General features: G+C 56.4%; 10 protein-coding genes across 10 annotated transcripts; 6 read left to right on the top strand and 4 right to left on the bottom strand.

The window, feature by feature from the left end:
• Positions 1–791: 791 nt before the first annotated feature.
• Positions 792–2,873, bottom strand: E0L32_008914 (uncharacterized protein; the record flags this gene model as incomplete). The annotated part of the gene is made up of 1 exon (XM_031143821.1): positions 792–2,873. The coding sequence occupies one exon, from the start codon at positions 2,871–2,873 to the stop codon at positions 792–794; it is 2,082 nt and encodes a 693-aa protein (XP_030991603.1).
• A 3,645-nt stretch (positions 2,874–6,518) lies between these two features.
• On the top strand, positions 6,519–7,547 carry E0L32_008913 (uncharacterized protein; the record flags this gene model as incomplete). The annotated part of the gene is made up of 1 exon (XM_031143820.1): positions 6,519–7,547. One exon carries the CDS (start codon positions 6,519–6,521, stop codon positions 7,545–7,547), a length of 1,029 nt encoding a protein of 342 aa, XP_030991602.1.
• Positions 7,548–7,699: 152 nt separating this feature from the next.
• Positions 7,700–8,706, bottom strand: E0L32_008912 (uncharacterized protein; the record flags this gene model as incomplete). The annotated part of the gene is made up of 2 exons (XM_031143819.1): positions 7,700–8,363; positions 8,465–8,706. 2 exons carry the CDS (start codon positions 8,704–8,706, stop codon positions 7,700–7,702), a joined length of 906 nt encoding a protein of 301 aa, XP_030991601.1.
• Positions 8,707–9,140: 434 nt separating this feature from the next.
• On the top strand, positions 9,141–10,238 carry E0L32_008911 (uncharacterized protein; the record flags this gene model as incomplete). Its single annotated transcript, XM_031143818.1, has 1 exon — positions 9,141–10,238. The coding sequence occupies one exon, from the start codon at positions 9,141–9,143 to the stop codon at positions 10,236–10,238; it is 1,098 nt and encodes a 365-aa protein (XP_030991600.1).
• A 499-nt stretch (positions 10,239–10,737) lies between these two features.
• E0L32_008910 (uncharacterized protein) lies at positions 10,738–12,417 on the top strand (the record flags this gene model as incomplete). Its single annotated transcript, XM_031143817.1, has 3 exons — positions 10,738–10,931; positions 10,989–11,381; positions 11,439–12,417. The coding sequence occupies 3 exons, from the start codon at positions 10,738–10,740 to the stop codon at positions 12,415–12,417; spliced, it is 1,566 nt and encodes a 521-aa protein (XP_030991599.1).
• Positions 12,418–12,883: 466 nt separating this feature from the next.
• On the top strand, positions 12,884–16,423 carry E0L32_008909 (uncharacterized protein; the record flags this gene model as incomplete). The annotated part of the gene is made up of 1 exon (XM_031143816.1): positions 12,884–16,423. One exon carries the CDS (start codon positions 12,884–12,886, stop codon positions 16,421–16,423), a length of 3,540 nt encoding a protein of 1,179 aa, XP_030991598.1.
• A 317-nt stretch (positions 16,424–16,740) lies between these two features.
• Positions 16,741–19,297, bottom strand: E0L32_008908 (uncharacterized protein; the record flags this gene model as incomplete). Its single annotated transcript, XM_031143815.1, has 8 exons — positions 16,741–17,303; positions 17,386–17,569; positions 17,621–17,796; positions 17,855–18,003; positions 18,054–18,178; positions 18,252–18,805; positions 18,855–19,091; positions 19,162–19,297. The coding sequence occupies 8 exons, from the start codon at positions 19,295–19,297 to the stop codon at positions 16,741–16,743; spliced, it is 2,124 nt and encodes a 707-aa protein (XP_030991597.1).
• A 1,377-nt stretch (positions 19,298–20,674) lies between these two features.
• On the top strand, positions 20,675–22,445 carry E0L32_008907 (uncharacterized protein; the record flags this gene model as incomplete). The annotated part of the gene is made up of 2 exons (XM_031143814.1): positions 20,675–21,027; positions 21,089–22,445. The coding sequence occupies 2 exons, from the start codon at positions 20,675–20,677 to the stop codon at positions 22,443–22,445; spliced, it is 1,710 nt and encodes a 569-aa protein (XP_030991596.1).
• Positions 22,446–22,640: 195 nt separating this feature from the next.
• Positions 22,641–23,299, bottom strand: E0L32_008906 (uncharacterized protein; the record flags this gene model as incomplete). The annotated part of the gene is made up of 3 exons (XM_031143812.1): positions 22,641–22,787; positions 22,915–23,088; positions 23,240–23,299. The coding sequence occupies 3 exons, from the start codon at positions 23,297–23,299 to the stop codon at positions 22,641–22,643; spliced, it is 381 nt and encodes a 126-aa protein (XP_030991595.1).
• A 1,019-nt stretch (positions 23,300–24,318) lies between these two features.
• On the top strand, positions 24,319–26,683 carry E0L32_008905 (uncharacterized protein; the record flags this gene model as incomplete). Its single annotated transcript, XM_031143811.1, has 5 exons — positions 24,319–24,530; positions 24,622–24,705; positions 24,765–24,792; positions 24,848–25,327; positions 25,400–26,683. The coding sequence occupies 5 exons, from the start codon at positions 24,319–24,321 to the stop codon at positions 26,681–26,683; spliced, it is 2,088 nt and encodes a 695-aa protein (XP_030991594.1).
• Positions 26,684–26,964: the final 281 nt, after the last annotated feature.

Raw genomic sequence — 26,964 nt, 5'->3', positions numbered from 1 at the left:
TGCAGGTACCTGCAGCAAAAGAACAAGTCTCCGGACAAGGGGAGTGTTGATGACGAGAACAGCAAGGCAAGGAACTGCAGTAGGATGAACAATAAGAGGACATGATACAGGGTGCCTAGCTTGCCAAGACGAGAGGCAAGTACACTCACAAACTCTCTATGGATCACCGGAACTACCCTCAATGTGCATCAAAACATGAACTGCTTTTCATTGATCCCAACCGGGGGCCGTCTCTTGAAGCCCGCCAAACCATATACTCCCCCTGCAGTCCCTCTAAAGACCGTATCAAAACATATGACTCCTCATAAATGACATACAGTAGGGTCGGTCCTCGATGCGCCCACAAAAAACACACATCCACCATCCATCCACCCCCTGCTTCCCAACAACCACCAGCAACAAGTCCCTCTCCGATGGTAATATGTACAAGACTACACCTAGCATGCGCAGGCCAATATGCACAAGGCCAGGACAGGGATACGAACCGTTTCCCTCTTTCTCATGTCCCTGTCACCCAGGCCCAGGCACCCCATCCTCGCGCGGAGCCCATCCGGGGCGCCTAGCCGCCCGTCTGACCCGATCAGGCCGGCCGCATACTCGGCCGCATGAGCCTTCACGCGGCTGCTCCCCCCCCGCGAGCCGGTCTGAGGATCTTTCCATCCCCTCCTCTCAGCGGGCCCGGAAGCTGCTTCCCCGTATGCAAGAAGGACCAGAGCCCGTCTTTTAACTTTTTTGCAAAGCATTGATTGAATCATCGATTGATCATCTTCTCCCCCCCTCATTCGCTGCGCTCACTCCCCAAACCGCACGTCGAACCCCTTGAGCACGCTCATGATGCTCGCGGCCTCGACCTCCATGGGATGCAGCTTGCTACCGCCGCCCGGTGCGCGCTCCCCGCCGCCCCCGCCCCTGGCCAGCTGCCTGGGGTCCGGCCGCGGCGCCGCCCGCAGCAGCGGCAGCCACGTGCCGATGTCGTCCGTCGCCTCGCTGAAGTGCCTGTGGCTCGCCAGCGTCTTGTACGTCTCGGCGCACGACAGGCTCAGCCCGATCTGCTGCTGCTTCTTGCTGGCCCCCGCCCTGCTGCTGTTGTCGGCGGCAGCAGCGCCTGATGAAGTGGCACCGGCAGCGGCATTCGACTTGGCACCGCCCTTGCTCTTGCAGCAGCCGCCTGCGCCGCCGCCGCCACAGCAGCCGCCGCTACCGCCACCGCTACCGCCGAGGCCGCCCTGGCGCTCAAAGTTGGCCGCGAGGGACCGGCAGAACAGGCCGGACTTGGGGTCGGCCAGGCACTGCGCGCAGGTGCCCGGCCCGCCGGGCCCGCAGGTGGAGCGCTTGGCGGGGGTGCCGCTGTTGTCGCGGCGCAGGCGCAGCGACTTGAGGCTGGGCAGCTTGATGGCGCCCGTGGCCGTGACCTCCATGGGCGAGGGGACGACGTCGTCCTCGGAGGGCGGCGGGGTGTGCTCCTGCGCCGACATCAGGGAGGTGGGTTGCTGAATAGCCGCCGACTGCGGAGGGGGAGCGGGAGGAGGGGCGGCGCTGGAGGAGCTGCGCATGGCGTCGGCGCAGACGCAGTAGGTCCCTTCCTCACAGAATCCGCAGGGGTCCTTGGGGATGCCCGTCTCCATGGGCTGCGGCTCCTCCTCTGTGCTGGGGATGGGAAAATACGAAGTGCTGTTGGAGGTCGGGGGTTGCGCGGGTGCGTTGAGGCTGACGGCGGTCACCGAGGTCCGCTTCCGTGAGAAGAGCGAGGTGAAGTCGGTCTCCATCTCAGTATCTGGGCGAAACCGCTTCTCGTCGGGGCCTAGCAGTGGCGAGCTGGATCGAAACGGCCGCTTCAGAACCGGTGACGAGGACTCGGAGTGGCCGAGCGTAGCGTTGACGCTCTCTTCCAGACACTCGCACTTGGTGCCCAGGGAGCACTTGCCGCAGCCAGAGGTAGCCTTGGCCAGGACCTCGTCGGCACAGGCGCAGGGGCCGGTCGGCTTGCACGAGCCACAGGTGAGCGTGTCGTCTAGCTCGTCGGGCGGTGAGATGATCTGCGAGATGGAGAAGGTGTGCGCCGACGGTCTCGGGGCCGCAACGCTGGTAGTGCTGGAGCGGCTTGATCTGGAGTAGTGGTCGGCGTTGCCGGTGGATCCTCGTTGGTGCTGAAAGGAATGGTGCCTCTGCAGAGGCTGGGAGGACGACGTGCTTCCGCTGCGGGAGAGGGATGCCTCGGACGCCTTGCGCGCCTTCATGCTCTCGAGCTCGGTACCGACACGGGCCCGCTCGACTCTCTCGCGCTCGAGCATGTTCTCGAGCACTTGGCATCTCGTGCGCAGGGTCTGGGTCTCGACCTCGAGCCCTTGGACCTTGTCGCGGAGCTCCTGCTCGACCTTGTCGTGAGCCTCCTTCTGCTCTTCGAGCTGCTCCTCCAGCTCGCCGACACGAGCGGCCCTCCTCTCGCGGAAGGCCCGCTGCGCAGCACGGTTCTGTGCCTTGCGCTTGGTCGGCGGAGTGTCGGTCGCCGGCTTGCGGCCCGGCTTGGGCCGAGGCGGGATCACCCACTCCTTGCTGGTGACGGACATGGGCGGCTTCATGGGCGCGGCCTGCTGGTTGGGGGTGATGACAGAGGTCATGGCCATCATATTGACAGGCTTAGCTGTCGTGGCCTGGACGGCAATGTGTGATGACGGTTTGATGGCGAGGTGGGGTTGTGAAGCAGAGGCACCCGGGGTGTGCGCAGGGGTGGAAGCACCGGACCCGGGCGAGGCGGCGGATGCGGGACTTGATACCGACGTCGAACGGCTCACGCCACAGCTTTCAGACGCGGGAGCTACAGGGCGCGTTGATAGTCGGGGCAGCTGTTGTTGTGAGCGAGGTGAGGCGGTCATGTTCGCAAGAGGGAAATCCGGATGAGGCCACCACAGGGCGAATGGAAATCGGGCTAGCGGGCGAGGGTGGGCGGGTGTCGGGTGGGCGACTCGTCAGATGATTTTTCAGTGGGTGGGTTCCGGGCTTCTCGTAGCGGTTTAGTGGGCTGGGCGTGGGCTGGGTGTGGGCCGGAGTCTGCCTCGGAGTTAGATTTCTTGGCTCGCTTCAGCTTGTGGTTGGGCAAGCGTGTAGTCGTCCCCGAGATGAGGAAATGCCCACGCAGATTGATAAGACAAGCCAAGGGGATTGGAGAAGGAGACGCCTTGCTGGTGACTTACCGACGCATCGATTGGGGTCTTGAAGATTGATGTCGGTTGAGATTTGCCCTGATCTCTGTGTGCTTCTTTGAGTGGCAACCCAGGCCGTGTCCTTGGGTCAAGCAGGCTTGTGAGTACTGCTTGGACTGGGAGGACTGATCTGGATTCATCAAATAGTAGGTATCATCAATGATATCAATTGCATCAATTGGAGAAAGGAGAAGGAGGGGGAGAAAACAAAAAGAGGAATGGGCGGGGAACGGATGGTGAAGGGAATCAAAGTCATAAATGCATTGCGATCTCCAAGAGAAACGGGAAGAAGCGCAAGCGGACTCGGCCTCTGGTACTTGTAGAGTGCCAGTGCCAATTCGTCTCCAGACACTAGGTAGGTAGATGCCCTGGAGCCGCAGTCGCACGCGATGGGTCCAGAGAAGTTCCGGAGGCTAAGAGGAAAGAGAAAGAGCCTTTGCTTCGCTGCCTGGTTTTCCCTCCCTTCTTGACAAACGCAAACTGTGCGCAGATTCAAGGGCGGAAGAGGAAGAAGAGGGTGGGAGGGAATTCCTCGGGACAGCGAGAGAGTGCGCGAGCTAGGAAGTACCTAGGTAGAGAGAGCAAAGAATGGCGCAGGATTTGGCGATCTTTCGATGGCCCAGATTTCCCCCCACTGATTGATTTGATTGAACTGATTGATAAGATAATTTTTGGGGGGCGCTAGGCAGAAAGCACTCTAGCGGAGGCCTGCCTGGCCAGGGTCGACACGGCGAGACGGCTCAAACCAGGCCATCCTGGCTCCTTCAGGCGGTTCAGGCGAGACGATGGCATCAACATCCCCCCCTATTGGCTGCCCGCGGGGCCACAGCGAGGCCGTTCAATTGCGTCTGACCAACAGAAACGTAAGCTGAAATACCGACGGCCTCTGGTCATTTGTCGACCTGCGGAAAAGATGGGTTCTTGGCCTCTTGCCAAGCCAGCCCGTTGCCATTGTCGAAGCGACCGACTTCGGAGCGTCGTCCTTTTCAACCCTTTTCAACAGGGAACACAGTTATCTGATCTTCAATCAGTCCCCACCATCCGCGGACAGAAGCACAGTGCGGCACTTTTCGGTCGTGGCCAGACCAGTCACACGCCCTCCATCTCCTTGGTCAAATTTTCATCTTCGGATCAGATAAGATCTTTCCAGGGGGGCTCATGCACAGAGCTGGTTCAAGAAGCTTCCCGAGCCGCCCCTCAGGCTCACCACATTGCTAATTCCCTCACCAAGCCATTCCGTCCTTTTGTATTCGCTGGAACATCCCGGCACCCAAGAATCCCTGTGGAGTCTCTCAATGGGCTCTCCTCAAGCTCAGGAGCCGTGATCGCACATGCCATAAATCAAACCCTACCCTCTTCAGTCCCTTTCTTACCGCTATTCACATGCAGACCCTCGCCAGCCGGCACTGGGGGTAGCTGGGACCGGAGCTCATCACCGCACCACACAGACCACTGGACCACCGCCTCCCTGCCCTCCATTGCTCTCGGGCCGGTGGTATCTGAGATGGCGTGCTTTTCTGAGAGTACGTACCCGTTGACCATGCCCTCTGCAGCACAAAAAGGCCCCAGGATCCTTGCAGACATCTCCACGTCGGTGGTGCTAGTTGTGCTCCTCGGCCTACGGATCGGAAGAGGATAGATCTGCTGAGCATCTTGGCAATAAGTAAAACTCTTCGCGCGGATTTACCTTGGATCCCACATTTCCCCAACTGAATCGTACTTGTAGGTCCGTAGACGGCCTTCCAAGAGACCAGTGGGGTTGCCCCCAGCCTTCTTGCCAGTTCCACACCCGACTCCCAAAAGGTCTGCCGAGCAATGCAGCGCGGAAACCGATCCCTTGACCTCGGAGTGACTTGCGCAGAGGATTGAAGGTCAAAGATCACTTGGCTAGTATTTTGGTCAAATAAATGGACAAAATATGTAGCATGCTTGGAGGCAACACTACAGGTGCGTGGAATCAATTGAGCTGCGGCCTGAACCGTATTGTTTCCCGATAAGAACAAGTGTCATTGTTTCATTATGGAGCGAACGAGATACCTGAAGAGACTCATCATCAACTTCGCCCAACTTCCACAGAAGATCGAAAGTTTGGCCAAGGGTTTTCTTTAAAATCTCATCCTCTCACCACTTTTTTATTCCATTATTTCCATCATGCAGATAGTCTGTCAGAGCTGTTTGTGGTTCAAGCCCGCTTGAGTTATTTTCAAGAGGCAGTTCTGCAGGAGACTCTAGGTATAAGGGTTAAACAATCCAGCAACAGGATAATCAATATGCTGCCTTTGCTCCATAGTCTATCCTGGTGTTGAAATATATATTTCAAATAAAAGAAAAGGAAAAAAAAAGGGCCAGCCATTCCAGGAAAGAAATCGAGTACAAGAACTCTCACAGAAAGCCTTGTCACATGTTGATGCTGACACTTGGGAGGATGTTATCGGTTGAATCCGCTTGCCCACTTCTTCACACATGATATCTCGACCAGCATCTCCAAAGCGAACCTACTCGCGGGCGAGAAAGACGTTGTTATCTAGACTGGCCTGCAAGGGACGATTGAACTGCTCATCCTTTATCACACGGGGAGCCGCTGACTGCTTCAGGTCAATAGGACACCATATTGGTTCTGCCTACTGTAATACAATGGGACAAACAGTTCCAGTTCGAGCATAATGTCAAGCCACTCAAACTTGTTGAAGAAGATTTCTAGTGGAATTCCATTCACCACTGGGAAGAGCAAATTCATGAGAACGGCGTGTTTATGATTGTCGAGGTAGAATACACCTCGATATCTCTCACGAGTGCGATTATGTGTCATCAAGGTACAATGACGAGTAATGAACTTTGATATACGAAGGATCAGGTAGCGGACGTGGTTGTCGCTGGTGCTCTGAACAGTGCTCTGAAAAATAATGCTGAATAAAAGTGATACCAAAAGGGTAATGTGAAATATGCAGTGACATAACTTTATGTTTGTTTAGGTAAGGAAGGGCCACCTGCGTAGACTCTGGGGTTATGCAGCCCCACCTAAGAAAGCTCCAAAGCATTGGAAAGAACTCCAGCAGCATTACAAGCAGCGTAATCCGCCTGAATTGACAATGACTTGCTTAGCACAACACTGCATCCTGTTTCACACTCTATGAGTACTGGGAGAGTCACATCACAAGACCGCCAGCCTGGTATTGTGATCACTTCACAAAGGTCTTAGAACCTGGGCTGGGAGCAACTGATCTGAGGTTACGTGGCGGGGCGCACCCGTACCATCACGTCCAACTCAGGACAAGACCGCCGCCGCCTCCGGCCATCGCTCCCCACGACAGAAGAACCATGACCTCCCTCACCCTCCGCACGGGTCCCCAGTCCCCGAATCGCACGACCTCATCCTACTCAGGCTTCGCCCTGCCCTCCTCCCCCTCCTCGGGCGCGCCCTCCGACGCAGACGGCAATGACGACGACGGCGACGACACGCCGCTGCCCTTCCCCACCGCCCTCTCCCGCCGCGACTTCCTGGCGCCCGACTTCCGCGCCGCCGAGTTCCTCTCCTCGCTCTTCCCCTCGGGCAGCGACACGACCGCCGCCCACCGGCACCAGACGCTCGAGGACCTGCGCGCCGAGCTGCGCGACCGCGGCGCCGCCATCGGCGCCGAGCTGCTCGAGCTCGTCAACGCCAACTACACGAGCTTCCTGGGCCTCGGGGACGAGCTCAAGGGCGGCGAGGACCGCGTCGAGGACGTGCGCGTCGCGCTGCTCGGCTTCCGCCGCGGCGTCGAGGACGTGCAGGCCCGGGTCCGCGCCCGCAGGGTCGAGGTCGCCGAGGCCTGCCGCGAGCTGGCCGGCGTGCGGGCGGCCGTGGAGCTCGGGCGGCGGATGCTAGAGCTCGACGAGCGGGTGGGCCTGCTCGAGGGCCGGCTGGCGTTGGCGAGCTTGCCGTCCAACAAGGAGGTGAACAAGAAGGGTGGCGAAGACGGAGGCAGTGGTGTTAATGGCGGGTTTGATGTGGAGGAGAGTGACGATGATGACGAGGAGGATGAGGAAGGGCAGGATATGCCTGATGGTGTGAATGGGCACAAGATGTTTGTGGCGAGCAGCCCGACCAAGTTGCTCGATCTGGCAAAGGATTTGATGCTGGCTGAGCAGCTGGTCGATAGCATTGGACGGGATGTCCCGTTTGTCAAGAAGATGCAGGAGAGACTGATACGGTGCCGGAATACCATACTGCTGGACCTCAAGACGGCAGTCAAGGAAGCAAAGTCTGCTGCTGGAACGGCAGGCCAGACAAGGACGCTCAAACTGCTTGCCATCTATCGGCTGATCAACGCCGAGGCAGAGGCGGTTCAAGTCTTGCGAGAAAAGTAACTGCGATAGACCATGGCTCATCATGGACGAGATACCCAACAAAAATGCAAAAATTTGCAACGCTTCTTCAGCCTATTGACGGGGATATACAGTCAAATACAGATATAATACATCGAGTCTCTCTTCGCTTTCCCTTCTTTTCCTTTCCATTTCTACATCTGTCCCGCGAGGTGCGCAGGCGTAATCTTGTCATCCGTCGGGTTGAATCCTCCGCTCAGGCTGAAACCGGGCCCGTTGGTCGAGCTCAGCACGATGTCGTCGACCTCCTTGGTGAAGGAGTCGTCGACGGCGCCAATGTCGCTCTTGATCTGCTTCATCAACACCTTGACGTTGTCGGCGAGCTGCTCGGGCGAGAAGCCCAGCTGGCCGACAGCCATGCGCACCGTGCCCTCGCGCTCCCTGTACTCGTCGGCGCCGACGAGCTCGCGCATCAGGCCCTTGACGTCGCCGGTGATGGTCTTGGTCTTCATGCTGGGCATGAGGCCCTTGGGCCCCAGCACGCGGCCCAGCTTGGCGGCGTTGAGCGCCATGACCGAGTCCGAGTGGCAGATGAGCCGGTTGAAGGGGATGTTGCCCGCGCGGATGGCCTCGAAGAGCGACTCCTCCCCGACGGCGACGGCGCCGCCCTGCCGCGCCTCCTGCGCCGCGGCGCTGTCCTCCTTGGCGATGACGCCGATGCGGACGTCCGACTTTACCGGGTGGGGGAGGCGGATGCGGTTGCGGATGACGGGCCCGCTCTTCATCGTCTTGAGCTTGAGGGCGACCGAGTACTTGACGGACATGGGGTTGCGGCCGACCTCGAAGGCGCGGATGTACCTGGTTTTGCGCGTTGGTGGTCAGTTTCTTGGAGATCAGATTCGTGACGAGTAACCGTGCAGCCGGCTGTCGCCTCAATCTGGCAGGAGTGCTATGCATACCTCATCGCGTCACATAGTGAGTACTGCTCCAGCTTCTCCTTGTCCCAGACCTTGAACTCCTTATACGTCTTCTTCTTCTTCTCGCGTTTCCTCGTGCCACCGGCTCCTGCGTACCGGACTTGGGAGGCGCACGTCGTCTGCAATAGGGGCCGGGCGGCGCGCGAGACGGCGCCCGTCGGTCTTGATGTCGTCGAGAGACTGAGCCTTGCCAGCGAGGCAAGGCATTGGTTTGTGGCAGCCATCCCTGAGCCGGTCGTGATGGCGAATCTGGTGTGGTATTTGTCCCCCAGAACTGGACGATCTCGAGAAAATGTCAAGCCAGTTGAGATTTAGTGCCTGATCTGCGAGGCCTAGGTTTTCTTTATCTTATCGCCGACCCGCCATGGTGCCAGGCCTCAACTCTCTGGTGCTAGTGCTCCGCACTTGGACCATCACCAACCGGCGCCATATTGAGAGGGTGCAGAGTAAGCCACATCAAGCAAAAGCGCCTCCGATTGGGAGACACCATGAATTAGCCTAACTACCTGCCTAGGTTAGTAGGTAAAGGCTTCCATGGTTGCTGACTTTGGCCTATGACGTTATGTGCACTGCAAGACGAGCAAAGCCCTCCACCAATTTCAGTCATGATTCTTCCCCAAGGATATTGATCTCGGCGAATTCAAGGCCATAGGAGAGGATGGCAGACATACCAGAACCCCTCGCGAGCATCCCATTCTATCCGATCCGATATGACAAACCATCCCCGATTCATGTCTTCGGCTCGCAAAGACAATGGCCATGCAACGTACACATCAAACGGGAGGACCAGTCGTCACCAGCCGTCTGCTGCGGCAACAAGTATCGCAAGCTAGAGTACGTCATCCCTGACCTCCAGCGCGCCACGCCAGCAGTGACGACCATCGTCACCGAGGGCGGTCTGCAGAGCAACCATGCCGCGCAGACCGCCGGCGTTGCCGCCATGCTCGGGATGGAGTGCGTGCTGCTGCTCGACGAAAAGGCGGGCGGGCTGAGCACGGCAGCGAGCCCGGAGGCGTTCCGGAGCGCGGGCAACCAGCAGATATATAAGCTCCTAGGCGCCGATATCCGCGTCGGTCGCGGCCCACAGGATAAAGGCACTGTACTGCGGCAGCTCACGGCGGATGGCAAGGTGCCGTACTTCATCCCCAGTGGTGCGAGCACACACCCTCTCGGTGGTCTCGGGTACGCCCGTTGCGCGTTTGAGATAGTTGCTCAGGAGAAGGAGATGAGCCTCCCTGGTACGGGACGGTACGACTACATCTTCGTGGCTTGCGGAAGTGGCAGTACCATAGGCGGACTGGCTGCCGGGTTTCGATTACATGGCAAGCTGGCATCACAGGCAAACAGTCAGTCTAAGCTCCCTGAGCGTCAGCTTGTGGGTGTCATGGTCATGGACAAGCCCGGCTTTGAGAAGCAAGTGGAGGTGATTGCCCGCACGGCTGCTGCAAAGGTTGGGCTTTCCGGCGACCATATGCATATTCACAATGTTCGACTGGTGGGGGACTTTGTCCATCCCGGATACGGTGTATTTGACGAGAAGATCGAAGGGACAGTCCAGAGATTTCTACGTGAGGACCAGGTGCTGTTGGATCCGGTGTACTCTGGCAAAGCTGCAAGATCCATGTCGGAATGGATCGACAGTGGCCTGCTCGCTGAGGATAGCCGGCAGCATGGTCACCAAGAAATCAGCAAGGTCAATGTTCTCTTCATCCATACTGGTGGACAGACTGTCCTTTCAGCCTACGCGAAAGCATGAGCCACGGCAAAACCCCCTCGTTCACCAACTCGAAAAGAACTATAATCTCAGAAGAAAGACGGCTGGACGGACAAATAATTCCTGCTATATTGTATCTCTGTCTTACTGGTTTCTTGAACTTGCAATATACCTCTGTTCGTCTTGATACACTCCCCCTTTACAGACGTCGAGCACCTGAGCTCTCATGGATGGGGATGACCTTCGACTACATGATCACCATTCTACTGATCGCACACATCAGTATCAAAATTATTCTAAACACGTTTGCTTCTGATCAATTTGGCCTTTCTCTCATGGAATTACCCCACAACGCACAAGGATGCCATGCCCACTCCCCTGCAGAGCCCCAGAATACAGCCGGAGCCCGCGGACGGGGCGGGGCGGGCGGGGCGGGCGGTGCGGGCGGTGAGGTTTTACGCACGTATTTCAAACAATTGGCTTTCGACACATTACGGTCTTGAAACAGGCTTTGCTTCTAGAGAAGGTGAACCGGATCACGATGGCGAACTCAAACGAGCGGGAGTACCCCGTTATGTCCCGAGCCGATGTAGAGGGCCTCATCGCCCAGGGACGCAAGATCATCATCGTGGACCACTTCGTGATGAAGGTCGACGCGTGGCTGCCGTACCATCCTGGAGGCGACAAGGCTATCATGCACATGGTTGGCAGAGATGCGACAGATGAAGTGAATGGGTTCGTTGGGCCCCAGAACAGAACCACATCCTAACCATGCTAACGCCAACTTTTCAGACTACACTCTCCAGAGGCTCGCCTTATGATGGATAGATATCGCATCGGTCGGATTGAGGGCCATTGGCACAATTTCCTGCCGCCTATACAAGGTGGTATCTTCCGCTCGCCTTCGGCCGCGGAGAGCCATGATGAGAAGCACCAGGTGTCGGTCATACCGGAGTCTAGCAGTGCTAGTTCCCGCTCACAATCGCCCTCGCCCATCTTTGATGATAGTGAGGCACGGCACCGCTCGACTGGGTCTTCATCACCGTCGTCGGTGTCCTCCTATTCCGAGCAAGAGGTAGACGATGGTACGGCATTCCTAGATGCGAAGACGGGAGAGGCTATCCGCCTCGATCTCGACAAGTATCCCTCCCTGGACGATCGCACCCAAGAAGATATCATACGAAAGTATTGCCTCTTGAACGACAGGATCAAGGCCGAAGGTCTGTAACAGTGCAACTACAGAGCATATGCCTGGGAGATGTTCCGCTATACGCTCCTGTTCTCCCTTATGCTTCTCTTCCTGCGCTGGAAGTGGTACGCGCTGAGCGCCGTGTTTCTCGGCGCATTCTGGCACCAGATCACGTTCACCGCGCACGACGCAGGGCACATGGGCATCACGCACAACTTCCATGTAGACACCCTCATAGGCGCGCTCATTGCCGACTTCATCGGTGGGCTGTCTATCGGCTGGTGGAAGAGGAACCACAACGTGCATCATATCGTGACCAACTCCCCGGAGCACGACCCGGATATCGAGTACATCCCCTTCTTCGCCGTCTCACATCGGATGCTGCAGTCCCTGCGGTCGACATACTACGACACCGTCATGGAGTACGATGCCCTGGCCAAGATCCTCATCCCCATCCAGGCGTGGACCTACTACATCATCATGCTCTTCGGCAGGTTCAACCTGTACCGCCTAGCATACACTCACCTGTTTCTTAGCCCGCGGCCCAAGGGCCCCGGCTGGTGGCACTGGTACGTGGAGGTGGTCGGGCAGGTCGCGTTCTGGGCCTGGTTCGGCTACGGCATCATCTACAAGGCCATCGACTCCAACTGGGCCCGCCTGGTCTTCATCCTCATCAGCCACATGGGCCAGGCCCCGCTGCACGTGCAGCTCACGCTGTCGCACTTCGCCATGAGCACGGCCGACCTGGGCCCGGGCGAGTCGTTCCCGCAGAGGATGCTGCGCACGACCATGGACGTCGACTGCCCGCCCTGGCTCGACTTCTTCCACGGCGGGTTGCAGTTCCAGGCCGTCCACCACCTGTTCCCGCGCGTCCCCAGGCACAACCTGCGCAGGGCTCAGAAGCTCGTGCAGAGGTTCTGCGACGATGTGGGGATACCGTATGCCCTGTACGGCTTCGTCGACGCGAACGTCGAGGTTGTGGGCCGGTTGGCCGAGGTGGGGAGGCAGGCGACTATCCTTGCCAAGTGCTAGCAGAGTATGGTTAAGCAGGGTAATCATCACCATGTTCACTAGTTGTAGAAGCTGAGAAATGCGTTTGAGCTGGTACATGTCATGGGAAGGTAGCCAGATTGTTGTGAATTGGAATAGGTCATGTGCGATGTTTACTTGCCTTGTAGAGCGTGTTTACTGGAAGGGCGAGGATTGGTCACAATGACTCTGTGGTGTGTTGAGAAAATCTGCCTTGCTTGCATGTGCATCAGGCAGCGCAAGAGGACTGCTGGCGGTGGCAGTGTTCTTATGCAAGCGCCACACCACCCTCACGTTCTGATGGGAAATTTCGTCGCAGCCCAACTCTCTCTCCTTCGGACTTTTTCTTCCTCCCGGTTCCTCCATACCAGTCGAGCCTGACGCATATCCAAACATCATCAAAGCGATCGTTCCAACTCACACCTATCGAGCGCAATCCCGCAGACGATTCCAAAGCCTCGTGGCAGTCATGGATCCTGTCACAGCTGTAGGGCTTCTGGCCTCAATCATCCAGATAGCGGGGCTGGTCAAAGGCGTCGGCACCCGAGTCGTCAGCTTCACCAAGCAAACCAGCGACGCGCTCGGTTACCTGCAAGCTTTTGAGAACCATGCCAACACAATCATGCTTGCATCCGAAACCATCAAGGAGCACATCGAACAATCCTCACAAGAGTTTGAGCGGATTAAACCCCTCGTATCACAGCTGTTGCCTACGGTCCTGTCGCACTGTCGATCCGTGCACGAGATACTGAGCAAATACATGCCTGGTGATGGAGACTCGACATTCAAGAGTGTAGCGCTCGCTTTTCGAAGCTTCGCAAAGGACCACAGGCTCCGGGATCTGATGACCAGCATGAACGCTGATGCCACGCAGCTGTCCATGGTGCTGAGCTGTCTCGGTCTAAAGCGGAACAACAAGACCGAGGTGTCCGCCTCGTGGTCCCACTTACATGGGAGGACCATCTGGACGGTACCAAACAGGCTCGTCAGTCACTTCGTCGGCCAGGAGGACTTGCTATCTCGCATCGCGAAGGCCCTTCAACCTGATGAGAAGGCGGAACCTATCCAGAGAATAGCTGTGTTACAAGGAATGGGGGGACAGGGCAAGACACAGCTCGCGTTACGCTACTGTGGACTTGCAAAGGCAGCCACCCGGTACTCCGGAACATTTTGGATCGATTCATCCAACGAAACATCAACTAGACAGAGCTTCGAGGCACTGGCAGACGTTCTCAAGTCTGAAGAGCAAAGTTTCCAGGATGCAGATGGCCGCATCAACTATGTCAAGTGCCTGCTTGCCGAATGGCCAGAGCAATGGTTGATGGTCTTTGACAACTACGACAACCCCATGGATTTCAAGAATCTCAGGGATTATATGCCCACTGGGAATAGTGGAAGTATTCTTGTCACATCGCGTAGCGCGCACACACGGCGTTTCACCTCAGACGATACTCAGTTCCTTGAGGTGGACGGCATGGCAGAAGACGACGCCGTGAACCTCCTCTACAAGTCCAGTCGCGTTACTCGGGATGATACCAATATCGAGTACGCAAAAGACATTGCACGACGACTGGGCTATCTCCCCCTGGCAATTGACCAGGCTGGCGCATATCTGCTTGCCTCTGATAATTCCATCACCTTTCAGCATTTCTTATCTCATTACGAGGCTAACCAGCGGGAAATTCTCGAGTCCACGCCTGCGGTCTGGGACTATCTTCACACAGGAACACTGCCAGGTCAAGAAGAGACGACCAAGTCCGTCTTCACTACCTGGGAGCTTTCAATGCGTCTTCTTCAGGAGCAGCCTCATATCGGGCCGGCAAAGTCGCAGATGCTCACTCTATTGGCTTATTTTGACGAGGCGGATATCTCAGAGGAGCTATTCTCTAGCTACCACAATGGCGTGGTCCATCATGGTGGTATACCTGACTGGTTATCCATATTTCACGAGCGAGGATCCTGGTCGTCAGTTCAATTTGGGAAGGTTATGAGTGAAATGAAGGCGCTGTCACTTGTCTACTCAACGACCCCACCCACCAAGTCCAGCGATGAATTCTGGCATGTGTCTCTACATCCTTTAGTGAGAGACTGGGCACTCCTACGGCAATGTGAAGAGACAGTGGCGATCAATTCAGCGACGTCATCAGCCATTCTCGCAGCTACCTTCCTGGGACACTGGGGAACCGCAGACGATAGCAACATATTCTGGGACGAAGTCAACGATCCAAATATGGAATGTGGCTGGTTTTCCTCAACCGCGACCCTGAGCTTGCCGTTCAAAGCCCACGCTAGGGCTTGGGAAGAGAGACTCGCGGCCGCTGAAATGACCCATCTTGGCCTTTTCGAGAGACGAGACCCCTGTGAGAATGTCGCTTCAGAGATCGTGTTGCTGAAGTTCCAGAGGGAGTCCTTTTCTGTCTATGGCATGTATCCAAGCATATGCGAGCGACTCTGGAGGTATTGCGCCACCCATGATAAGGTATTGCACTGGATAAAGTACCAGCTCGGACTCTTCTGGATTGATTGCCTAGTGGGCAGGGGCCTTTCGGAGGAATCGATTGACTTCTGCAGAGAATTTGTCGAGCTATGGCGTGGGAGACAGAGCGCTACCGCGCGCAAGATTAATTACGAAGCATGCGCAACCCTTCGGTTGGCCGAAAGACTACTGATGCTAAAGACAATCAGGTCGGTTAGCGAGGCCGAGACTCTATTAGAGCAACTGGAGAAGGACCATGGATTGTTGGACCCCAGGACCAGTTACTTAGCACGTGCGATCCTACTGATGCTTTCAGAGCTACTGATATATCGCGGGCATCAGGAGTGTTTTGCCAAGGCGGCATCCCTCCGTGCGATCTTTGCGGGAATAGGCAAGGACGGATGGACTACGGAGGACCGTCGACGGCGCTTGTCGATGAGCCAATGGCTCCAGGTGCTGAGGCTTGATGATTTCGACAATCAAATCCAGCTGCAAAATGAATGGGTTGCCATGGCGCAAGAGCGGTATGGGGGGGCAGATTTGAGGACAAGGCGAGCGTGGATGGGTCTGGCCAAAGCTTTATATACCTGGGGCAACACGGAAGCGTTCGTGGATATACACCAGCGTCTTTTGTCAGAGATACGGCACACTTATCCACTCAACAAAAAGGTCCTCAGTTGGTGTCTATTAGAGCTTGGTGAGGGTATGTGCGATCTAGAGAGGCATGGTGAGGGCCAGAAATATCTCCTTGAGTCCATTGAGGTCACAGCACAGGTGGTCGATGGCTTCCAAGCACCCGTCTGCCTTGATGCCTTGGCTTGTTTATCGATATGCCACCTTGAATGCGGCCAACTTGATCAGGCTCGGTCCCTCTGGGATTTCATGTGCAAAGCGGGACAGGGACTTCTGGGTTTCCATGGCGGACTCCCGCAATTTGCCGATAGGGCAATTAGGTTGTCTCTCGTTGAGGAAACGCGACCGGTTGCTGCTCGCATAATGGATGCGGGAATTTACATTTTCATCGAGATGACGCGGCACAGGCAAAGTCGGGCTCAATTCAACCCCGAGGAGGACGGATCTCACATATTTGAGGGCTATGATGTGTTTGTCTTTGATGATGCGGTTCTCATCTGGGACGAAGTTGGACAGTGGTCAGGTTGCGAACTCCTTCTCTCACGTCTCATCCTCATTGCACAATTAGGGAGCTTTGCACCATATGCGGATCTACTGGATAGTGCGCTATCGGAGTTTGCGAGAAAGAAGACGACGCTTGTACAAAGCTTAGCGCGGGAAATCATTCGATACGTTTCAACCTTGGCAACATGGATTAGAGACGATGCTGCCCTCCGGGGGAGGTACAGTACTTGGGCTTGCGAGACAGCCCGAGAAATGTTTGGAGAAGATGATGATCTTACAAAACGCTGTGTCGAGACTTTGGAGAACATCAAGACCTGGAGGACAAAGACGCCCTCATGGATCGAGAAGCTATCTCTACGCCACTTTCGCAAACGATTGCGGAATGGGGAGAATTAAGTTCAACTTTGGTCCCAGTCATCCATAAATTGAATACGCAAATCTTTACGATGTGGAAACATTGTCCACGCCATACAATGCAAGTAGTGACATCTGACTTTCACGAGCCTCACGTCTGAGATGATGTGGAGAAGATTCGTTGACCGTAATCGGCTGCACGGAGGTTGCAATTCTCACCAACTGCTGCATCTCACACTGCTTCAAATGGTCCCGCAACAGGAGGGGTTTGCAATGCCAGTCTGAAATGGGCGAATCACCGTGTTCCATGCAATAATTCTTCTTGGAGGATTTCTCCCACAAGATGATCAATGTACAACTCAAGCTAGCCTTCCTGTAAAAACTTTCTCAATCTCGGCCCAGTCCAAATCATCGACTCCCGTCAAAGGGAGTGTCGGGTCATTGAAACTCGAATAGATACCGTCCGCCTCCATGTTGAGATCCAGGAAATTGTTCCCCTTCTCGAAGTCGACTATATCTGACATCACAACTTCGTCGGCCTGAGATGTCCTGTCCATTGCGTCCTGTAGATCACCATAACCAGTGGCGGTCCTATCGACCTCAATCCCTGGATCAGGGACTGCTGAGGAACTTCCTCTGATTCGCTCCTCCCGGGTATATTGTTTCTCGAGATTGGCACCTGAAGGTGCTTCCTCCGATACCGGAAGGTCAGGCCAGATGAAGCTGCAGAACTGCCTAATGTCCCGGAGTCGCTGCTCTGCTGCCTTGTTCCCCGCTCGGGATAGATGGAGAAGGACGTCAACTGCCTGATCCAGTTCAGGGGGCATATTGGCGATGTCTGATACGCCGTCCAGAAACCCGAACATCACTAGTGTCAACGCGGCGGAGAATGTGGCATCCAGGTCGAAGAAGCCGAAACGGGCTGTGAGGAACGCTTTCAGTGAGCTCACGCATCCAAATAATAATACGCCATACATGGGTGAAACAGCAGAAGGTCCTCGTACCAATTTGGCGCTTCTTATCCAGTGCATATAGTATTCTTATGGTTTTGATCGCAGACTCCTTGCTGAGCATACAAAGACGATCAATCACAGGTGGTGTGACATCCAAGGCGGTGTGGGTCGAAGCTGCGGTCACTTTCTCTTTCACTCTCTGGAGTAAGATTGGCCGCGTGCAGAGAATGATGGCCTGGAAGAAGGGAGTCAGCCTGAGGTTTCGGGAGGTTGATGAGCTACTCACCTGGAACAGCATCAGGTAGAGCGACCCGCCCGTCCTGGTCACACACGGGAACGGGCGAGTCAGATCAATACTGTATTCAGGAGGAATGGAATGCCCAGTCTCAAACAAGGACTTGAGGATGTTTTGCACTTTGTGGACCAAGTCTGGCTGGGTAAGGCATGTGTTGCCGTATAGGGCTACAGCGACGCGGGTCAGCCCCCTGGAGAATTACATGCAAAGGAATGGATAACTTACATGTCATGATATCTCCCGTAGTACGAGCGATTCTGACGTTGATAATGATGGCTTGAGGTGAAGGAAAACCCGGGGCATCCTGAGGGAGCTCGGTGGATAGCTGACGGTCGTCAGCGGCCACTGGCAAGCCTAGATCAGCCGAGAATCGTCTACATATTCATCAGTTGAAGATCCTCATGACAGCATGTTTGGTCTGTACCTGTCAAGCATGAACACCGTCCACCATAGTCTTATTCGGTGTGCTCGCTCTGATGGAAGACAGTCTTGTTCGTCGTAAGGCTGAGCACATCCAAGAGTCAGAGCTAATCGTACGGCGATGCCGATCTACAGCCGAAGCAAAGCCGTTAGCAGTAGTCACGGGAACGCCATAGCCTTTTTGATTTCAATCTGGTCTTACATGGAAATATGCTTCGTATTTGCGATCGCGCCACCGAAGATTCAAAGCCACGAGGCTGAGGATCTCGACCCCGATGATGCCATGATCGCTGATGAGATGCATCGGCGGCATGAGGCGCATGGCCTCCGCGAAATAGTCGAGTCCGTGTGGGGTGTCGACTTCTGTATCAAAGTCCATGAGCTTACCCATCGCCATGACTAGTAAATACTCGATGAACCAAACAGAGTTCATCGTTTCTCGTCGCGACGCCTCACTCCGGAACAGCGACGTCATGGTATCGGCAAAGGCTCGAGAGTCAAAGAAGTGTTGGTTCACTCCGAGCCACGTGAGAAACAAGCTCAAGAGATGATGAGACTCTGCTTGCGTTGGGAGGTCGGGAATTGGAGCATTTTGGAGGAACTGCGACAGCCCATGTGATGCTGCTGGCAATTGCAGGAGAGATTTCGGTTGCGGCCTGCCAGGAGGAGGATCTAGGGCCCCATCGCTACGCCTTTGTTGAAGGAGAGACCTGACACGCAGTTCAAACGCGGGACCGGATGCCCTCTCTGTCGGAGCTGTATACTGTCAACAACACGCGACCCCTCTGTGAAGGATTTGACTTACCTGAGCTCGAAGGAGACAACCCATCAACGTTCAGCCCACCACGAGTTGAAGGGGTGCTAACGGGCTGTGATATCGGAGTTGCGCCATGGGTGAATGCGTTGCCTGTGATAGGCGCTGATGAAGAGGCAGAGTCAACTGATGTTTCATCGGGATCGTCGGGGTTGAAGAGAAGCGTACCAGGCGTACTTGCAATACTGTTGATCTGCTGCTCTTGGGCCTTGATGGTAGTCAAAAGGCCTTGCACATAGCTTCGCAATAGTGTTAGTTCGCATGAGTAGCCTGCCTCGGCGTCTCGGGATCGACTTACGTATCCGAATACTTTGCTCGGCCTGGAGCCGAGAATGAGCAGGGGATCTTGTGCCGCAGGCAGGTCCGGCAAGGACAGTCCCCGGAGCATTTAACCTTGCGGCGCCGGCATTGCATGCAGCTTTGATCGAGCTCATGGGCGTTAGCTACGGGAATCATTCGTACGGACCTGGAAAGGAGATTTCTCACGCATTGGCCGACCTTGTCGATGTCGGCTGAGGAGCCATCCTGAAGCTCGGCTTTCTCTGCTCCACTTGCGCAATTGCGCACAGGTCGTATACAGATGAGGCTGCCGAGGAAGCAGGATCTCCGCCGAAACACAGTCAATGTCACAACCGGATTCAATGTTGAGCCAAAAATTCCATTCCCGATTGTGCTTGATAGGATGCATTGCAAATGACGCATCTCTGCAGCCCACCATGCGATAGGTCGCTAACAGTGACTAGTTCTCGGGACTATTGCCGAGCTCGGGTGTTTACCGAATCATTTGAGAACACTCACTGTGTCCTGGCCACAGCCCACAGGACACTCCATTGACACCGTGCTGGGTAATGTAGGTATCGGAAATACCTTTTGCATAATGTGCGCCTAAGAGTAAAATATCAAATAAGACAAAAAAATGAAACAGCGTCCTCTAATATAAGCAACGAAAGGAAAATTGAGGATGAAAAATGCAAAAAAAGAAAGTTCTCCGATACGGGGAATCGAACCCCGGGCTCGGCAGTGAGAGTGCCGGATGTTAGCCACTACACCATATCGGAATGGATACCGTACCGGAAGCTGGCTTCCCGATTCGGATGTGAGATGCGACATCCTAATTTGTTATATGAGTGCTAGGCGAAAGTGGCGATGTTAGTGCGTCTACCCAGCTTTCAGGTTGGCGCGATACATGGTCTACTACACGGATTTCAGGGCTGAGCAACGAAATTCAAAACCAAGAAGAAACTCCTTGACAGACTTGGAGTGACCAATCATTGCCCCCTTTTGCTCAAAGATCATTTTGGTATGGCACGCGATCAATTGTTTGTTCTTCCTACTGTGGGCCGTCCAGACATTTGGGAAAGGCTTAGCCCCGAGCTCCCCGTCGTTGCCGGCCTCCCCGTCCTCCGCGACGTAGCGAGCTAAGATCCCCACCCTTGCACTCCACGATTCTCATCGGTCCACGACAGAGTCAGGTCCTACGGCAATCAATTGGGTCGGCCGGTCCTGGAAGCTACGGATCTGCCTTTCAGACTCCAGACTGCTCCAGATGGAGGGGTCTCTCCTGCAAGGGCCCATTGTTGATTGCGGGGCGACTAAGGCCGCACCGATAGCATGAGCAGCACGCCTCCCGTCCGACACGCGGAACAGCGCGGCTTCAGTTGTTTTCTATCTTTTTTTTTGCTCGTCAAATAAATATTCTACACTGCCTTGCTTACCTCGAGCTCGTGAAGAGAAGTGACGTCCCAGGACCTTCCGATCGATCACATCTGCGTAGAGTTAGCCAGGCCTCCGATCTGTGGGATCAGACCAAGATGTCCGCCACCAAGCGTCCCAACTTCCTGGTCATCGTCGCCGACGACCTGGGCTTCAGCGACACCGGCCCCTTCGGATCAGAGATCAAGACGCCTGCGCTCGACAGGATAGCAAAGGAGGGTGTGCGCCTCACAAACTTCCACACCGCGTCAGCATGCTCGCCCACAAGGTCTATGCTCTTCTCGGGCAGCGACAACCACATCGCCGGGCTTGGCCAGATGGCTGAGCACATGGGCAACAGGGAGCTCTTCAAGGATAAGCCCGGCTACGAGGGCTACCTGAACTTCCGTGTCGCCGCGCTTTCCGAGATCTTGCAGGATGCCGGATATCTGACCATGATGTCTGGCAAGTGGTGAGTACTAGGCTCCCTGTTCGCAGAAGGTCTGCGCATATTGATTGACACCTACCCACAGGCATCTCGGCGCCGCAAAGGAGCATGCGCCGTGCTCGAGAGGCTTCGACAAGGGCTTCGTCTACCTGCCGGGAAGCGGCAACCACTACAACTACGAGCCGCAGTTCAAGGAGGGCCAGCCGAGGCCGTCCCTGGCCGTCGCCGACCCCAAGACCTTCTGGATGAGGGACGGCGTCTACCTCGACCGCCGCACGGAGCTGCCCGAGGACTTTTACTCCACCAAGACCTTCACGGACGAGCTGATCAACTACCTGAACACGAGGACCGACGAGGAGAAGGAGAAGCCCTTCTTCTCGTACCTGGCCTACACGGCGCCCCACTGGCCGCTGCACGCGCCCAAGGAGGTGATCGAGAAGTACAAGGGCGTCTACGACGACGGCCCCGCCGCGCTGCGCAAGAAGCGCCTGGAGCGCATGATCGAGCTGGGCCTCGTGCCCAAGGACGTCGAGCCGGCGCCCATGGTGGGCCTGCTCGACCCGGAGTGGGAGACCATGACGGCCGAGGAGCGCGCCCTCTCGGCGCGCAAGATGGAGACCTTCGCCGCCATGGTCGACGTCGTGGACCAGAACATCCAGCGCGTGCTCGACGCGCTCGAGGCGTCCGGGGAGCTGGACAACACCTTCATCGTCTTCATGTCGGACAACGGCGCCGAGGGCACCCTGCTCGAGGCGCTGCCCATGCTCGGCGGCGCCACGAGCCTCGGCGCCCTCATCGAGACGCACTACAACAACGAGCTGGCCAACATCGGCAACCGCGACTCCTTCACCTGGTACGGCGCCTCGTGGGCCTGCGCCTCCATGGCGCCCTCGCGCGGGTTCAAGACGTGGATCACCGAGGGCGGCATCCGCTGCCCCTGCCTCGTGCGCTTCCCGCCCGTCGTCGCCGGCGCCGCCCGCGGCACCCACACCAACACCTTCACGACCGTCATGGACGTCCTGCCCACCTTCCTCGAGCTCGCGGGCGTCGCGCACCCGGCCCCGTCCTTCCGCGGGCGCGAGGTCGTGCCCGTGCGCGGCAAGTCGTGGGTCGGCCACCTGCGCGGCGCCGACTACGCCGCCAGCCCGGCCGTGCACGACGAGGACACAGCCGTCACGGGGTGGGAGCTGTTCGGCCTGCGGGCCATCCGCGAGGGCAAGTGGAAGGCCATCTACATGACGCCGCCGCGCGGCAACGAGCAGTGGGAGCTGTACGACATGGAGGCCGACCCGGGCGAGATCCACGACAGGGCCGGCGAGGAGCCCGAGGTGCTCGAGCGGCTCGTGCAGCACTGGAACGTGTACTACAACGAGGTGGGCATGTTCGACCCGGACGTCACCTTCCACGTCGTCAAGGACAAGAGGGTCGAGGTCGCGGCGTAGGTAGCGGGTAAGGGAAGGCATTTGGCATAGCAGTAGAGAAAGCATATAGAAATGTGAATTTTGCAAAAAAAGAGATCATCTTGCCGGACCGGATTCTTCAGCAATCATTCAGGCAGACATTTGTCTATCATCGATGGGGGCGCAATTCCTTTTGATTTTGATTCTTTTTATCTATCCCAGACGACTAGCTGCGCTTTACAAAGCGGCAATGCACTCAATCTCGACCAGGACCTTCTTGGGCAGCTCCTTGACGGCGACGCAGCTGCGCGCGGGCTTGTGGGCAAAGTACTTGCCGTAGACCTCGTTGACGGCGGCAAAGTCGCCCATGTCAGCGAGGAAGATCTGGGCAGTGTGTGTCAGTAATGAGAACGTGTTCGCACCACGTAACTTCGCACCACGTAACTTCGCACCACGTAACTCCCACGGTGCTCAGAGGAGAAGGGAAATCATCTCTCTTTTGGTTACTCACGTTGACCTTGACGACCTTGGGGAGCTCAGTGCCGCAGGCCTTGAGGGCGAGGGTGATGTTCTTGCAGACCTGGTCGGTCTGCTCGGCGGCGCCGCCGGGGACGACGTCGCCGGCCTTGGTGATGGGGATGTTGCCCGAGAGGAAGGCGAAGCCGCCGGCCTTGACGGCGTGGGACTGGAGGGATCGGGTTAGCGTCGCGTGTCTTTCCCCTGTGCTATCCTCTCGGCAATTGGAGGCCGGACCGCCGAGACGGAGACGGAGACGGAAGGTGGCTGAATGGCAGTGGGCAGCACCAGAGTGATGAGTGAGAGGTGGGATGACGTACGTAGGGGCCGAGGGCGGCGGGCAGCTCGTCGCTGACGACAGTCTGGATGGCGTTGGACATGGTGATCGCTGCAGCGTGGAATTGACGGCGTGCTAGTAAAGGAAGAGGAGCTCGGCGTGGGATTGCGGTCAAGACGGCGCGACGTAGCATTCTCTTCTTTCGAGATACCTTGTCTACTCCTAGGTTTTGCGATGGGCTCAAGGTCAACAAATAGCTATCTCGGGAGGGGACCCCGCATGGCCGAGATCGGCTTAAGCCGGAGTCAGGTCTTGCCGACCCGACTGAGCATCCAACGTCAACTGGATCCAGCGCGGAATACCGATTGATTGGCCTGTCATTGCGCTGTGCTTTGCGTTGGCGCCCGCTGAAAACCGGGCCAAGCCGCCTGAACGGATCGAGCTGGCATCCCGATTTTCTTCTCCGCAGCAAACCAAGACCGGCCATCTCCCGTCGTGCCGCTCACAAAACTACTCTTCATTCTCAGATGTTAGGCGATCACTGATCCTGATCATCAAGAGATAGGGCGAATCCTTCAGCCCTTTCAGTCGATCGCTGAGTTAAAGAAGCGGATATGGGAGTGAACATCTTGGGGATAGGTACCTATTCTGGGGAAATCGGACCTGGGCGTATCAAGGCACCCGTGGAGTGAGAAGGGCGGCCTGCGTCCTGGCACATCTGCATGCCTGATGAGTTCTATTGAAACGAAGGCTCTCTCGAGTGTAAGCAAGGACCTGTTTGTAAGGATTGACAACTACCCCAGCCAGCCACTTGGGTCTCGCGGTCAGCTTCACCTGTAAGCTGTGATACGTCGGACTTTAGAAACCTCCACTGTGAATCAGCCAAGATCTTGTCTCTAGAGGTGTGGACCCCGCACTTTACTGGCTCGCACTCGCACTTTAGAAATGACCGACGCTCATCTCGCACCTTAGTTTGGTGCGAGATCATTGACCAGGCTGATCCGGAACGTTCCAAGGCCAGTCGCTGTAAGACAGCCTGCATGTTGGCAACTTCTCAGACTCATTGCTTGCTGCTCGGATTCTTCATGTAGCGCTCACGATCCGTGTTCGACACAATCTTCAATGCTTTGGGCAACTTACGCGAACGATGTCCTCGGTGAAGACCAGCAAGCCAGCCAGGGTCTTGGCATGTGCTCTGTGCAAGCAGCGCAGGGTGAAGTGCAGTCGCACTTTTCCGTGTACGAACTGCGTCCGGGCCGGGGTGGCCTGTCATCCGCCGACGGCTCACCAGCGCCGTCGTCGGTTCGCCGAGCGCGAGCTGCTCGACCGTCTTCGTCAGTATGAGGGGCTGCTTAGGCGAAACAACATCCCCTTCGAACCCTTGCACGGCGGGCCTTCTGCACCTCTCTCTACTGCTCCTGATAGCACTCACCAACATGGCGACGACGATCTGCATTTTGCCTTGACAAAGCAGGATGCTGATACTACACCCAAGAGCCAAGAGCCGATGTGAGTCTCCTGTGTTGCCAACGCGTGACTCCTGCGCAAGACTAATACCCTCTCCGCAGAGATATTTGGCAATCCATCAAACGAGTGGTAAGGATCCCATATGGGATCTCTATGCCATCCGCGACTGACGCTAGTTGGGTAGGCCTTGATCAAAGATGATGAGGGCGACAGTGATAGTGATGGAAGCAGCTTCGAGCATGTTGATCAGAGCGTCAAAGAAGCGGCCCTCGCCAACGACCATCTTCTCTTCGGCGCGCCCAATCCAAGCTTTAATCTGGCCGCCTGCCATCCGAATCATCGACACATTTTCAGGCTCTGGCAGATCTACTTGGACAATGTGAACCCGCTGCTCAAAGTCACGCACACTCCCACCTTACAACCTATGATCATCGAGGCTATCGGAGACATGGAGAGCATCAGTCCTTCTATGGAGGCGCTGATGTTTAGCATCTACTGTGTGGCCGTTCTCAGTCTTGATGATGACGAATGCCACGCTGCTTTTCAAACACCAAGGGAGACTCTTCTAGGAAGCTATCAAGTAGCTTGCAAACAAGCCCTGCTGAAATGTTCTCCTTGGAGATCTAACAACCGCGACGCCCTGACGGCACTGTTACTCTATCTGGTACGTATCTACCCTGCCTAATGTGCTATCCATATAGTTACATAGAGTTCTCATCATTCTAATTTGTTCCAGGTGTCTCTCGGCAATCAGGTTGAGCCTCGCTCATTATCATGTATGCTTACGGTGGCGGTCCACATTGCCAAACGAATGGGCATGCCTTACGAGTCGAGCAGCGGTGCCCCAGACGGTGACGCACTCGGTCATGAGATGAATCGGAGGCTGTGGTGGTGTCTGGTTATGTTCGAGCACCGGCTCTGCGAGATCACAGGCCAGGACAAGTCTACTTCGCTGACCCCAAACTGGAACTGCCATGTCCCCTTGAACCTCAACGACTTTGAGATGCAGGCTGGTGTCAAGACCCCACCCGCTCCAAATGAGAATGTTGCCACTGAAGCCATGTTTGTCGTCGTGCGATCGGAGCTGGCCGACTTTGTGCGCCGCAGCGTCTCGCACCTTGAAGTCATCGGTGGGAGCCCCTCGCCGGACGCGGTCGCTAGGACCAAACGCAAGGGCGGCGAGCTCCAAGTCTTGGAGACAATGTTGGAGGACAGGCATCTCAAGCTATGCAACATGGAGATCCCGCTCCACTTCATGACCGTCTGGGCAACCCGGAGCACCATCGCCAGGAGCCGGCTAACCGAGTACTACCTGAAGTGGCTAGGCCCGGCCTCGGAGAGCCCGACCAGCGAACAGCACAGCATCGCCGACGGGTGGGCCATCCGCATGCTCGAGAGCGACACGCAGATCAGGACCTCCCCTCTCACCAAAGGCTTCCTCTGGCTCGCCGAGGCCGGCTACTCCCCCGTGCTCACCTACTTCCACGTCCTGCACAGCCTGATCAAGCGGCCCGGGGACGAGCTCGCAGACGAGCTGTGGGGCGCCCTGTGCGACAACTACGAGGCGCTCATGGACGGGCCGAAACACCACCGCACGCGCATCATGTTTGCCCTCAAGTTCACGCGCCTTACGCTCCAAGCGTGGCATGCCCGCGAGGCCCACTCGAAGGGCAAGAATAGCCCGTCGGGTCCCCCACCTCGCCTTGTGGTGGACGCCCAGGCTAGGGATGCGCAGGCGAGCCTGGGCCGCGGCCGGTCGTCGGCGGCACAGCGGACGAGCCCCGGCGGGCAGTCATCCGGCTTGACACCCAACTTTGGCATTACGCCAGGTAGCAGCACAGGCATGTCGTCCCTGTTTCCCTCACCCACGGACATGGGCACCGGCCAGCTTTATGGATCTTCCGGGTCGAGCTTCGGATTCCCGGCATCCGCGGGGCTCATGATGGACATGCCGGGACAAGGCTGTGCCGGCATCAACATGGATCAGTTCTGGACTGGAGAAGGCTTTAAATGGATATAACCACTACGCTGGGAACGGGTGACCGAACCTATTCGGCCGGCCTACTGGTTGTACAACATACTCGTTTGCAATTCCCTCTTCCTCTCGTCTCTTCATACGCGTGGAAAGTGTGGATAAGCAGCACGCGTCAACCATTATCTCAAAAGCAAAAAAATGGGTTCGGCCTCTCCGATACCATGGCTTCGGTGATGAATTATCCCGATCGAGTATTGGTGCCACACATCGGGCTTAAGTGGTCAGGCGTCGTTCAGTGACGCATGAGGCGAGGCCAAACAACTATA

The sequence above is a fragment of the Thyridium curvatum genome (genome assembly GCF_004353045.1).
Source record: "Thyridium curvatum strain D216 chromosome Unknown NODE_61_length_262293_cov_79.419913, whole genome shotgun sequence".
Lineage (NCBI taxonomy): Eukaryota > Fungi > Ascomycota > Sordariomycetes > Thyridiales > Thyridiaceae > Thyridium > Thyridium curvatum.
This window is presented reverse-complemented; position numbering and strand designations above follow the sequence as displayed.